This window comes from Talpa occidentalis, unplaced genomic scaffold (genome assembly GCF_014898055.3).
Source record: "Talpa occidentalis isolate TD23 unplaced genomic scaffold, MPIMG_talOcc4v2.1 talOcc4.8, whole genome shotgun sequence".
Taxonomy (NCBI): domain Eukaryota; kingdom Metazoa; phylum Chordata; class Mammalia; order Eulipotyphla; family Talpidae; genus Talpa; species Talpa occidentalis.
This window is the reverse complement of record NW_023605194.1, coordinates 109412110-109426201: the sequence shown is the minus strand read 5'-3', so window position 1 is coordinate 109426201 and position 14092 is coordinate 109412110. Positions and strand designations below refer to the sequence as shown.

The 14092-nt window shown below is 40.1% G+C and overlaps 1 protein-coding gene across 2 annotated transcripts in view; it reads right to left on the bottom strand.

Annotated features, from left to right (window-relative positions):
* Positions 1-4940: 4940 nt before the first annotated feature.
* The window catches only part of TTC29 (tetratricopeptide repeat domain 29), a 168690-nt gene continuing 159538 nt past the window's right edge, over positions 4941-14092 (bottom strand). For both annotated transcript variants that reach the window (XM_037497005.2, XM_037497006.2), the window contains 2 exons: positions 5349-5418; positions 4941-5088 (listed from right to left, as the gene is read on the bottom strand). In XM_037497005.2, coding sequence (XP_037352902.1) covers positions 5064-5088; positions 5349-5418 — 95 coding nt within the window. In that variant the 3' untranslated portion in view covers positions 4941-5063. The remainder of the gene's footprint in view (positions 5089-5348; positions 5419-14092) is intronic.

The following is a 14092-nucleotide window of genomic DNA, read 5'->3' as shown; positions in this document are numbered from 1 at the left end:
AAATCTCAGGTTTATGCACACACCTGTTTTCATGAACTTGAAACATTTGGTACCACGAATCACAGAATTATTACCTTCTATTACTATTTCTTTGTAAGTATATTCTGTTTTTAATTATATCGTGAGCCTCAGGGATGGATCGTTGTTTGATATCTTTTTGTAGTCATGGATTAGACACATAGCTGGCACTCAACAAAAGTTATTGTTTTAATAAATATGAAGAATGTCTTGCTGTGGTCCCTTGGGCTTTGCACCAGTATTTCCTCTGTGGCTAGTCTTACTCCACTTTCATGAGTATCAAACATGGAGTTTGTTCATTCATTCACTCATACATCTATGGATCTATTCATTCAACATATATTTACTTGAGAACCTGTTTATATATATATATATATATATATATATATATATATATATCAGTTCCCATCCTAGTGCTGTGTTTATGACTCAGATGACTAACATTCACACTCACAGAACTTAATGAGTTAGTGGGTGTCTAGAGTTTAGCCTCCACACTGCTGCTCCTTGGCATTCATTTTCTTTGGTTAACCAGATAGTAAGGACTTTAAAGTGACCCTTTAAGGTCACACCCTTATCAGCACATGCTGCAGCTCACAAGAGGCACAAGTTCCTTCCTGATATAACTCTTCCCATAGCCCTTGTAAGTCTCCCTGGCCTTCTAGAGGCTTCCTCTCTGTGCTCCTTAGATAAGACCCTCATGGAGGTTATGAAAACCCTATTCCTTTTGGTTTGCATTGGCCAATCCAGTCTTCATCTGGGAATCCAAAGCACTCCTCCCACGAACACTAATAAAGGCTGCACCCCGCCCTCCTTGCTGCCTGAGCGCACTGCCCCCACCCCAACCTCGGGGAGCTGCTCACAGCATGCTTTGTACTTTTCCAGCTCCTGTGAGCAATAAATGTCTGTGTTTCGGCCTCTCTTGTGGACATTCGTTGTCAGCCTGGCACCTTAGCAAATGTTAACAGAATCTTAACAGTGGGCTAGACGAAATATAAGGAATAAGCAAGTAGCTGTTTAAAATAAAATTGGATAGTATTCTATGAAGAGAAAATAAAGCAGGGAAAGGGATAGGAAAGGGAGGCAGCTATTATGGGGATGATGATGTGTGTGTGTTTTCAAAAAGAGAATTGGAGCACAGTAGCTGAGAGGCTGGGACAGGTTCCTCCTGGAGCCTGCAGAAACAGCAGGGCCCGCTGACATCTCGATTTCAGATTTTAGCTTCCAGACCGTGAGAAAATAAAGTTCTGTCATCAAAGGGTCCCTCCTCTTCACCTCCCCCCCACCAAAAAAGGGTGAGAAGAGGCTGGTCTGAGTAGGTGGTATTTGAGCAAAGGCTGCAAAGCAGAGCAGGTAAGTGAGTGCATGCAAACAGAAAAGGCATCTTTTCTTAGATGTGATTTCAGGGGCACTGGAAAGACCCCTTATCTCGAACTTCTGAAATCCAACTGTCTGAACTTTGCACTTTTATTTGAAGATTCGATTACTTTAAAACGCAAATTCCTTTAGGAGAGCAACTAAACCTTTACCTGCCAGATACATCTGCTACTGTCCACCGGGAGCTCAGCTTCTTCAGCTGTTTGCAGACACAGCTCCAAAGACAGAGGAGGCCCCTAGAAAAGAAAACTTGTGGGGAGGAAAGAAATTGAAAGGGTCCTTTAAAAAGTAGATCAGTGGGTACCTCCTGGGATAATTTTGGTGTTTCCAGAAATGTGGCAAAGATATTTGTTTGCTGTAACCAAGGATGCATTTTTTAACCACTTTTAGGGCATCTTTATTAGAGTAGAAAAAAACAGAAAAGGCATGACATCATAGCAAGTTTTAAAGGAGAAGCTGAAAACTGAAAAACAGTACATTATGGAATGCATTTTAGGCACTGTCATTTTGATAAAAAAGGAATTAGAGGCCATTGTAAATACTTACAAGTTCACAGTGAGTGGTCCTTGTTGCATTATTTATAGAAGGATCTTTTATAGATCCTAAGAACTAGCATTTGATGCCACTGTGATTTGCATCTGTCATCATAAAACCTTGATTTTGTTTTCAGATTTGTTTTCACTTTCACAAATAAAAATGACTCAAATTGAAATTTAAGGAGAAACTGCTAAAGAAACCTTTTGATTATATCTAACAGAGGTTTAGCAGTGTGGCTGTTTAGCATTTGATTGTAAATTCTGGTTTCTTTTGACCTTCCCAACAGGTTTATATTTGATGTATTTAATTTCTAGAAGTGTTTTCACAGATGTGGACATTTTGTTAAAAATATTCTTATAAAAATTTCCAGGTATACATTTAAGAAGATACTATAGCAAGAGGTTGTTATTACAGAAATGATTTCAGAGAAAAAAATGTATTTGTTAGTTGGACTTAAAATTTCATTTTTTTTTTAAGATTTTTTTTTAATTTATACAAGAGCTGGGGTACAGATCAGAGTCATGGGAGGGTGAGAGGATTCACCAGAGACAGAGCAGGGAACAGAACAGGCAGACTGACTGAAATATACTGCTGAGGGGAGCAGCGGGCAAGACAGGAGTGGTCTGTTGTACCATGTGGGTTGCTCCCTGGCTGGTTGGGAATTGAACCAGTGCTGCGGAGGCTGCGGACAGCTTCACAGCACTGCGCTCAACCCGCTGCACCACCAGGAGGCCCTGGACTTAAAATTTCAAAGCTAGAATTATTTTTATGAAAGGAAAGGTTTTCTCAGGGTTGATACTGCTTTTTATTTTTTTAAATTTTTTTATTAAAGATCTATTTATTTATGCATACAAGAACTGGGGTACAGGCCAGAGGTGCAGGGGTTGAGAGGATTCACCAGAGACAGAGTGGGGAGCAGAACAGACAGCTCCACTGAAATACACTGCTGAGGGAAGCAGCAGGCAAGACAGGAGAGGTCTGATGTGCCATGTGGGTAGCTCCCTGGCCATCCAGGGGTTGAACTTGTCCTGCAGTGGCCAGGGATAGCTTGATAGCACTCTTTTTTTTTTTTAAAGATTTATTTATTTATTTATTTATTTATTTATTTATTTATTTATTTATTTATTATTTATTTATTTATTTATTTATTTATACATGCACTGGTTACAATCAGAAGCGCAGGAGGGTGAGAGAATTCACCAGAGCCAGAGCGGGGAGCAGAGCAGCGGGGGGCAGGAGAGGTCTGCGCGCCATGTGGGACCCGCCTCCGGTGGCTGGGGAGCAGCCGGGGATCGAACCGGCGCCTCAGAGGCCCGGGCAGCTTCGCAACCCAGCGCTCAACCGCTGCGCCACCGGGGAGACCCTGCTACTACTTTTTAAATAGAGTGAGGCGAGATGAGGCATTTTTAAAGAAAAATGGTGAGGGACACACTTTACACTATAGTGGGAGACTCTTTTGTTTTTAATATTTTTATTATTAAGACATAATATGCAATGTATTGTTACATGTGGAAAAAATCTAATATTGGATAAAAAGTAAAATCATTCCACTTCCCCGATAATCACAGTGCACATGTGGGTTTAGATGATTTAAAACCTTTACTACACATACAATTAACTGAATTTAAAAACCATGTGACCGGGGCCTCCCCAGTGGCGCAGCGGTTGAGCGCTGGGTTCCGAAGCTGCCCGCGGCTTCTGCAGCGCCGGTTCGATCCCGGCTGCTCCCCGCCCACCGGAGGAGGGTCCCACATGGCGCGCAGACCTCTCCTGCCGCCCGCTGCTCCCCTCAGCAGTGTACTTCGGTCCTTCTGCCTGCTCTGCTCCCCACTCTGGCTCTGGTGAATTCTCTCACCCTCCCACGTTTCTGACTGTACCCAGTGCTTGTATAAACAAACAAAAATAAATCTTTAAAAAAAAAACACAAAACCATGTGACCAGGCTGGATCTATTCTACTGTCACGTGCTCCTTTATGTTTTCAAGCCAATTTATCAAGTCATCATTTATAAAGTAAAATTCATCCTCAAGTGTATAGTTCAGTATAGTTCAGTTCATATCTTAGGGAAAGATATGTAGATGTGCATCCACTACCATGGACACAGAACATTTTCATGGTCCCCAAAGTTCCAGCAAATTCTTTTACCGCTGCTTTCCTTCCTCTGCACCAGCTCTTGGCATCTCCTGATCTGATTTCTGTTGTGTAATATTGTCTCTTCTAGAATGTTATACAAATGGAATTTTTTTGTGTGACTGACTTCTCACTTAGCATCATGCTTTTGAGATTCATCTTGCTGAACTTATCAATGGTTGCTTTTATTTTATTACTGAGTTAGATTTCATTTTAGAAGATATTACAATATGTTCATCCATTCACCAACGGATGGGCATTTGGATTATTTCCAGGTGTTGGCTATTAAGTAAACAAACTGCTATAAATATTCATTCACAAGTTAGCTGTGGACCTATTTTTGCATTTCTCTTGGGAAAACATCTAAGAGTGGATTCTGGGTCACATGGTGTGTGTCCAAATGATAAAGAGCTGCTTAACTGTTTTCCAAAGCAACTGCACAGTTTCACATTTCTACTAGTGACTTGGAGAGTTCTAGTTACTCCATATCCTTGCAGCACTTGGTATTGTCAGACTTTTAAATTTCAGCCATTTTAGTAGGTGTGTAAGGACATCTCTGTGGTTTTAATTTGCATTTCTCTAATGACTAATGACGTCAAGGGCCTTTTCATGTGCTTCTTTAGTGTATGCACATGTTCTTTGGTGAGATACTTGTTCAAATCTCTTGCCTATTTAAATTATGCTCTTTGTCTTATATTCTGTATATGTAGAAGATGTTCTCTTGGATTTAAGTAGATATTTCTCCAGATATATTTAGCATAGATTTTTTTAAACTTACAATTATTTTCTGATTAGGGAGAACCAAACTTTGATTCTGTGATAGACTATTTCTTGTAGAACAGAGGATCAGAGCAATACAAAATTCAATGAAAACATAGTTATGCTCATTTTTATTAGAACTCCATATTATTTGTGACATATTCCTATTACAGGTATCAATGACGAAGGTGACCCGATAAATTTCTTCTTGCTTTATTGTTGAGTCAAAAGCTGACTTAAATCTCATTTTTTTCCATCATCTGGAAACCTGAAATAAATTACAAAATTAAGTTTTGCACTGGACTAGGAAGTAGAAGAAATTTGCTTTAAAAGATACCATAGCCTGAAAGAGCAAAAAAACTTAACCTGATGCAATGTTTAAATGGAAATCTGTGTCTTTTTTTTTTTTCCAAATAGTATTTCAAGTGCTAGATGATATGACTCTCTTTTATGTTTGGAGAATTAGATTATACATAGAAGCTTGCACAATGTGGGTACTAAATTGTAACTTGACGTGATTTATCATACCCACTGAGTTCTTCTTCCAAATGTTCTGAGTCTTGAGATAAACTTCTAAGTGTGGTTCTTCTAGAATCTCCTAAAGAAAAAGATGTGTACATTTAATGACTCATCACAAACACAATTTAAAGTTATTTTGAGCGTGTACATGAGGATCCCTTTTCAGAGATATACCTTTATTACATGTAAGATAAAAATGTATGTTATCACCAGGGCAGGCATTTAAAGATGGTTAAAGATGGTCACTAGGAAATCTCCCACTCTGCGTGTCCCTCTCTTGTCCAACTAAGGTGACACGATAAATTTCTTCTTGCCACTCCTCCATCAAGGCAGAATCTAATTCCCCTTCTCTTGAAGATTGAGCTCTCCACGGGACTGTTTCATAATCAATAGAATGTGGAAGAAGTAATTGCATGAGCAGGCTAAATCAGAAATGACTATGAAGCTTCCACTTGGTTCTCTTAGGATGCTTGCTTTGTGGTTCTCAGTGGGGGTGTTTTTGCACCACAGGGGTATTTGAAAATGTTGGGAGTAGGTTTTGATAGTAAGAACTGGCTGGTGGATGTGCCACTGGCATCTGATGGGTAGAAGGTCAGGATGCTGCTAAATACCCTACAGCACCCGTAGCACCATTTATCTCTCTCCCGTTCAAAAAAAAAATATTATCCAGCTCAATGTTTCAATAGTGCCTGATTGAGAAACCTTGCCCAGGGGTGATGGGGCAATGAGCTGGAAGGTCATGTCCCCCTGAATGCCTATAGGGCTAACTTATAAGTGTAGACAGCTCATTTCGAGATTAAGGAAGAAGCGATTGCTTATATTCTTAAGCTACAGTATTTTGGGGATCTGGAATAGGAGGTTGGCATTAAATAATATGTTCTGTCATTCTTTTAGGTAAAGATCTTTATCATAGGCATCTCAGTTCAATAGTTTTCGTAATCCATAGAACCGTGTTAATATCTTCATGCCTATTTTGTACTCTCTAATGTCTTAAACTCAGCATTCCCTTTCGTTGTCAGAGTGGAAGATTATCTGTTAAGATGGAGAAATCTTTCCTGGATATTCCAAGTCTGAAATGCCTGGTCAAACAATTGTTTAGTATTTATTTTCTAGATACTGAGCAAAGGTGATTTTTTTACTGTCAAATATCTTCCAGATAGCTTCTGTGAGAATAGGTATATTTGCAACTATTCTTTTACTCAACCTGGGCTATAGTGGCTAATTTAAATAAAAGACATTCACACTCCCCCAGTGCTGGGAAACCTTAGTAATGATTAATGTCCAGAAGGCAATACTTGAACCCCTTATTCTGGTGTGCTGGTACCTCTATTCTTTTGCAACAAGGGGAGCATATGAGCTCTGATTCTTGGTTCCATCCTTGTAAAAGCACTCATTTTGATTCCTGACCAAGGTTTTGTGTTGTTGGTCTAAGAGTATGACTTGAGATGTCTGATCTGTAGGACTGAGAGGAAGTTGGAAGGTTAGGAATAAAGCCATTCCAGCAAGGGAGGCCAGAATCAACACAAAGTTGCTGCTTTGTATTGAAACCTGCTTCTACTGTCATTTCAATAGAAACAGGTATTTCTTTTGATGCTAATAGTAAAGACTTCGGAATGGTAGATGCGCTCAAGTGCATAACAAAAGGTCTCATTTATAACATCGCTTGGCTCTTACTGCACCAAAGCAACAGAATAAGTCAGCAAATTCTAAACTGCAGTCAACCTACCATCCCATCCCTTTATTTAAAAACAATATATATTTAAGGCAGTATTATATATAAATGAGATTTAAGAAATAGGGGAGTGTCACTTGAAGTAGAGGAGACACTACTTGAAAAGGTAAGTGAATTTTTATAATTCTGCCATGCAAAAAATTTTTAGTGGCCTTACTCTAGAAAAGGGTAAATAATAACTCATACTTAAAGGTGGTGTCAGAGTTTATAGACTAGACCCCTGGTAATGGATTCAACCTTTCCACAACAAATCAAAAGTATTGTTGTAGGTCCACATGAATATACAGTAGTCATTACCTTAAATTTAAAACTCACTAGAAGCAGCAAACACACAGGGCAGGATATGAAGGCTGTATTGTATCAGTGTGGTCTGCAGAGAATTTCTTCATGTGGTTTTTGCCTTGTTGAAATATATGTTGCAGTTCAAAGCTAAAGGGATTACTTCTGAATAGTCATCACAGAGGTTGATTACATTCGTATATCATATTTAGCTGGACCCTGCAGGCTATTATTCCATTAGCTATGCGGGTCCTGCTATTGTCAAAAAGTTGATCACCTAATGTTTAAAGTCTGCGCTTTCTGTTGACCTTATCAAAATGACTCAAGAGGTTTTGTTCAAAAATAAAACTCAGATTATGCTTTAGGAAAATGACTAAGAATAAATGCAATGGATAAAAAATGATCAGATCTCACAGAGGATATCAGAATTATGCCACCAGTGATGGGATTATAGGTTGCTTTAGTATTTTAGCACATTTTACTTAAAGGACAATTCAATATCAGTAGAAATAGTACTCCATTCTTATTGACAGTGAGTCCCAGAAACTGATTTCTGCAAAAGGAACAGAATTCTCTCCATCTCTCTCATATGCATTCAAATTATATAAAATTAACACCATGGAAATAAATCCAGTACAGCAACTTTAATACATTAGTAGGTCTACAGTGGCCTAATTATAATATGATTTTACAAGGCAATAGTATTGAAGTAAGAAGTGTTTCATTTTGAGAAAATATGTATATCAACTGAAAATTGTCATTCATATTCAGTAACCAGAAAATAACTTCAAACAAACACAAAATAAAATTTAAGCGTTTATTCTTTAGGCGATGATTATGTTGTTTCACTTGTTTAATACATGGCAGTTCAGAGAATTTTAAAGAAATGAATTGGATATATATTCCTATAAACCCTGGACCCTTTACCAACATATGGTATATTTTGATAATCTAATCTGAATTTTCATGAATTAGCTACACACGAAGTCATGCAATGAACACAGAGCTTTGAAAAAGATATGAACGGGTATAGCTTTACTATTTAAAATAATCTATATCAAATTTTCATTAGAATCCATTACAGAAGCTGTCCTTTGGGAACAAAGATGATTTTGAAGCTGTCTCAGTTGGTCGCTAGTCTTTGAATTATGTTCCCAGAAGTGGGCTGGGCTGGCACCGGCTCTGGTGTCCTTTCTGGCACGGCTGCCGTGTAACTGATGGTGTGTACAGTGGCTGGTCAGGGAGCAGCCTGTGCTCCGGGAGCACAGCCAGACACACATTTTGGCCTCATTAGCGCTGTTCTCTAATCAACTGAACTTTTCAGCAAGTGAAGTTTCCTGATATTTCTTGTACGTTCTTGCCTTAAGCCACCCCACTTGATATTCACAATACAGAAGGAGTGGGTATCAGTTAGCAGGAAACAGATGGCACTTTCAACTGGGATTTTAAAGAGATTTTAACGAAGGGACTATTGAGAGATGAGGGCAGAGCTAAGTAACTGACAAGGGATGCTGGGCACCCGGGGACTCACAACAGAGGGTCTCCCTGCCAGGATCTTCCCTGGGGCTGAAGGGTGAGGGCAGAGAGGATAGCGCTGCTGCACTCTGCTTGAGAGAGGCATGTTTTGAAAAGGGGTCACCCAGTAGAGTCTAGAAGGAGAGTGTCACAGCTGTCAGCGCCGAGCTGAAGAGAGAGAGGCAGGGGAATAATTCCCTGACCTCACCACCTCCCTCACCCCAGGTCTCCTGCTGGCGATTCCCTTTAGATAAATCCATGCCAGGAAGCCAGAAGGCAAGTAAGTGAACCAGCATGATGCAGTCTGAAGTCAGTCTCCTGGGGCACAACACAGAGAAAGTGGGAGAATGGAAGTTGAGGGTGTGTGTGTGTGTGTGTGTGTGTGTGTGTGTGTGTGAAGAGAGAGAGAGAGAGAGAGAGAGAGAGAGAGAGAGAGAGAGAGAGAGAGAGAACCAGCATGTAATAACCACAAAGAGTAATGTCATCCATCAGTAGTCCTCGGAAGCAGGTTTTAAGCATCAACACACTTGATGCCAGTAGATGACTTGACGCTTTTCTTTTTCTTCTCTTCTTTCCTTTCTGGTGATATTGGATGGTTATTCATGGTCCTTCTCATTTGACAGTTCCGTGAGAATTCTATGAACCAAAGCCTGAGGTTACAGCGTTAATCTCGCTGTACCCAAAATAATACGTACATTTTCTTGCTGACACTGTTCTAATTTAATAAACATAAAGGAAACCTGCTCTCTGCTTTGATTAGAATCGTGCTGTGGTTATTCGGTATGTGATGAGTGTAATAGTGAAGATATGCACTTTTTCCCCTGTTAATTTGCAGCTTATTTATTTTTTCACTATATTTATCCACTTATTGAGGTAACATTGGTTTACAGCACTACACATGACATCAGGGAACAGGTTCACATCACCTTAGATATATGGCACTACATTTTCAAGTTGGTGTTGATTCTCTTAAGTGTCAAAACCGTGTTCTTGCATATATCCCAGATTTTAGTATATAGCAATTCTCTTTCCAAAGGCTTTTGTTAATATTTGAAGCCTAGAGTCTCCCTGGTGGCTCAGGGGGTTGAGTGCAGCGCTGTGTAGCCGTCTACAGTCTCTGCAGCATGGGTTTGACTCTCGGCCAGCCAGGGAGATTCCCACATGGCACGGCAGACCTCTCCTGTCTCACCCGCTGCTCCCCTCAGCAGTGTATTTCGTCTGTCTGCCTGTTCTGTTCCCCGCTCTGTCTTTGGTGAATCCTCTCACCCTCCCGCACATCTGGCCTGTACCCCAGCTATTGTATAAATAAATAAATCTTCAAAAAAAAAATTGAAGCCTATACAAATGAATGTGAGGACCAGAAGTCTCATCGAACTCATTATCTTAAATAGATGTAATGGATCTAGACCTTACTGAAATACAGAAGACACTGCATTGGTGCAGAATGATACTGAATTTCCTCTTCTGCTATCTGAACTTTTAATGAGATTATCTGATTCAGGTCTATCATTATGTTCAAACACTAAATACTTTCTTCAGATCAATGTAATGTCGATGTCTTTATACAGTTATTTTTATTTCTCCTACTGATGCTACTTTATATAGTCTGCATTTTTTTCTAGTCAAAATGGAATAATAGAAATTGGACTGCATTCTTCTCTGAAACAACTCTTTGCTCCCTGAAAACAAACAAACAAAAGCCAAACTTTGAACAAAATATATGGAATAGTGATTTTGCAGACACTGGACATCAGACAACAAAATCCAGAGACTTCTGAGAGACAGGACACAAACAATAAGAACCTTAGAATTGCCCCAGCTCACTGCCTTGACTAGGTTTTCAGGCCATGGGAGCCTGGGCAAGGGGAGGACCCAGGAAGAGCACAGCAGCCTCCCCTAATTGAGGAGATGGAGCGGAGAGAGGAGGACAATGAGAGTTAGCAACCAGTGTGCTGGAGAGGAGAGAGTGGCCAACAGTGAGGATCCTAGAGTTCTAGAAAGGTCACCCTCAGGTATTCAGAAAATACTTTTCAGAGTATATGTGAAAAAAGTACCAGAGGCTAGAAAAGAACAACTCCAAAGGATGTGTGCAGTGTATCCACAGAAGGCTGGGTATATTACCTGTTTCCTCCAGCCAGACTGGAAAACCTCATAATTCACTGGGCATATGAGTACACAGAAGTGAGGAATTAGTTTCTTAAATTCAGCCTTTCTCTGACACCACCTAAAAGATCTTAGAAGCAAGGATCCAACACATTCCAGGTAACTTTGCTACATCTCAGAGCAAACATCAAGAATAGTTACGGGAATATAAAAGTGTTCATCAAAAAAATAAAAAAGGTAGAACTCAGTAATTTTACTGAGCCAGTAATTCCGCTCTAGCCATCTTCCTGAAAAATTCAAAACACTGATTCAAAGGGAAACTTGCATTCCCGTGTTGACTGCAGCATAGTCAAATTATTGAAACAACTATGAGTGGATAAAGAAGATGTGGTACATATACACAATGAAATACTACTCAGCAATCAAAAAAGATAGATTCATGCCATTTGCAGCAACATGGATGGAGCTAGAATGGATAATGCTCAGCGAAATAAGCCAGAAGGAGAAAGATAATTACTAGATGGTGTCACTAATACATGGAATATAGAGGAACTAAACTAAGAGTCAGATAAAGACGATCTTAAAATCTAAACCTTGAGGGGGCCTCCCCGGTGGCACAGTGGGTTGAGCGCAGCGCTGTGAGGCTGTCCACAGACTCTGCCGCGCGAGTTCAATTCTCAGCCAGCCAGGGAGCTACGCACATGGTGCAGCAGACCTTTCCTGACTCACTCGCTGCTCCCCTCAGCAGTGTATTTCAGTCAATCTGCCTGTTCTGTTCCCCACTCTGTCTCCGGTGAATCCTCTCACCCCCTGCATCTCTGGCCTGTGCCCCGGCTCTTGTATGCATAAATAAATCAACCTTTAAAAAAAAATCTAACCCTTGAAAGCTGACTGCAGGACTGAGGAACATAGAGGGTAGGAGGCACAATGGACTATGGTGGCAGAAAAAAGCAAGTCAGCAGCAGCAGCAACTTTGCACTATGAGGAATGAGAAGGTCCTCAGGGTCAGGAAAATGACACCAGATGGGAATCTGGATACAGCTGAGGATGGAGGATGCCAGGCACGGAAGCACCTGGGTAAATAGGAAAGATGATTTAGCTATTAACTTTCTTCAAAAGATATTTGACTGTTTAAACAAATATGGTAGGTTGTGGGATTTATAATATTTTTAGAAGTGTAGAGCACACAGCACCAGAGCAAAGACTGGGACAGGAGGAAGGAAAGTGTGGCAGGTAAAGTCCTTATAATCCGTGTCAAGTGGTCGAATGTCGCCTGAGACGGGCTGTAATAAATCAAAAATGGGTGTCGGCCAGGACTTTTGTATTTATATATATTTTTTAAGGTTTTATTTTTAATTTATTTTTAAATATTTATTTATTTATTTATACAAGCACTGGGTACAATCAGAAGCGCGGGAGGGTGAGAGAATTCACCAGAGCCAGAGCGGGGAGCAGAGCAGGCAGAAGGACCGAAGTACACTGCTGAGGGGAGCAGCGGGCGGCAGGAGAGGTCTGCGCGCCATGTGGGACCCTCCTCTGGTGGCCGGGGAGCAGCCGGGGATGGAATTGGCGCTGCAGAGGCTGTGGAGAGCTTCGCAGCCCAGCGCTCAACCACTGTGCTACTGGGGAGGCCCTGTATTTATATTTTGGTGTGTACTTTTCATCTGAACCATTTTGGTTAAAAAGAAAAAAAAAGCCCAAGATTTAAAAATCCACATTCTCCAAATCTGAAATCAGGAATGCCTTTCTCTAAAGATTCATCTGAAAACATATCCTTTTCATATATTTCTCTGAACAGAAGTTTGCAGATGAATTAATGAATTAAAAAAATAACCATTTTATTATCACTCTCAAAGTTTAATTTCCTTAACTCAATTATATGAAGTGTTATATATGTATATATATTATATATATATATAAAATATGAACATAAATGATAGATTTGCATGTTTTCTTCTGGTGCCTTTATAAAAAATAACAGCATTTGGAAAATACACAAACAATGTTGGAATGGAAGATTATATCGGAGATTATATTTTTAATAAGAGATAAAAATTGATGTTTTAGCAAAAATTGAATCTTCCATTGAATGCTGAATGTTGAATTTTTTCAACACTGTAATGAGTAAATATGTACCTTGTCACTACAAAGTACTCCCCCACCAAAACCTGATAGATCTCAGATGAGCTAGCCTTCTTTTTTTAATTTCCATAAAAATGAATGGATCTATTTAAAATAAAGATCAAGAGAAATAAGGTTCAAAATAAATTCCACTTCCCAGTGATCTCTGACTTGCCAAACAAGCTGCACCAGTGTCACCTGGAGCTTGCTAGAGATGCAGATTCTCAGGCCTTGTTCCAGACCCGTTAAATCAGAATCTGCATTTTAAAAGACCCCAAGCTGGTTTGCTTGCTCATTAGTTTGAGAATCGTTATCTATACTTACAATCTTATCTATACTTACTACTTATGTAAAAGCAAAATAGTAAATTCAGCTAAAGGAGGTCGGGGTTGTCTTGCTTTTAGCCCCATGCAACACTCAGATCATAAGTAAAAATTAAGTTTTATGGATTGGGGTTACATATTGTACTAGTGAACATAAAGACATTTAAAACTACCCTAGAAGTTACTGTCCCTGTTTACAGATGAGGGAACCACAAGTTGGGGAGAATCAGTTGCTCAATGTCAGCTGGCATTGGCTCAGTGCACACTCACACCCAGGTCTGTCTGGATCCAAAGCCCATTCCATCACTGGCACACTCGGTCTCACTCTAGGAATTCAGAGGATGGGAGGAGAGAGACAAGAACCCCTCTGAAGTAATTATATTGTGTCAGGGTTGGAGAGGTTAATTTATTTGACTTGGTGGAGAACCGCTGTGGAAAGCCTATTTAGTTTTTAATCGCTGTTTGTCCATTTAATTTCTCGTCTCCTAGAGATCATTTCTAAAGCAGCAGTTAAAAAAAATTGCCCCCCACTGCAGGGATCTCCCTGAAGACCGCTGATCTGACACATAGGCCAGGACGACGGAGCTTGGACCAGCGAGAAATCCAATCCGGGGCTTCCATCACGTGAGCTGCTGCCTTTATTTCATTATACTTTGGTTCAACCCCTAATGGATTCAGCT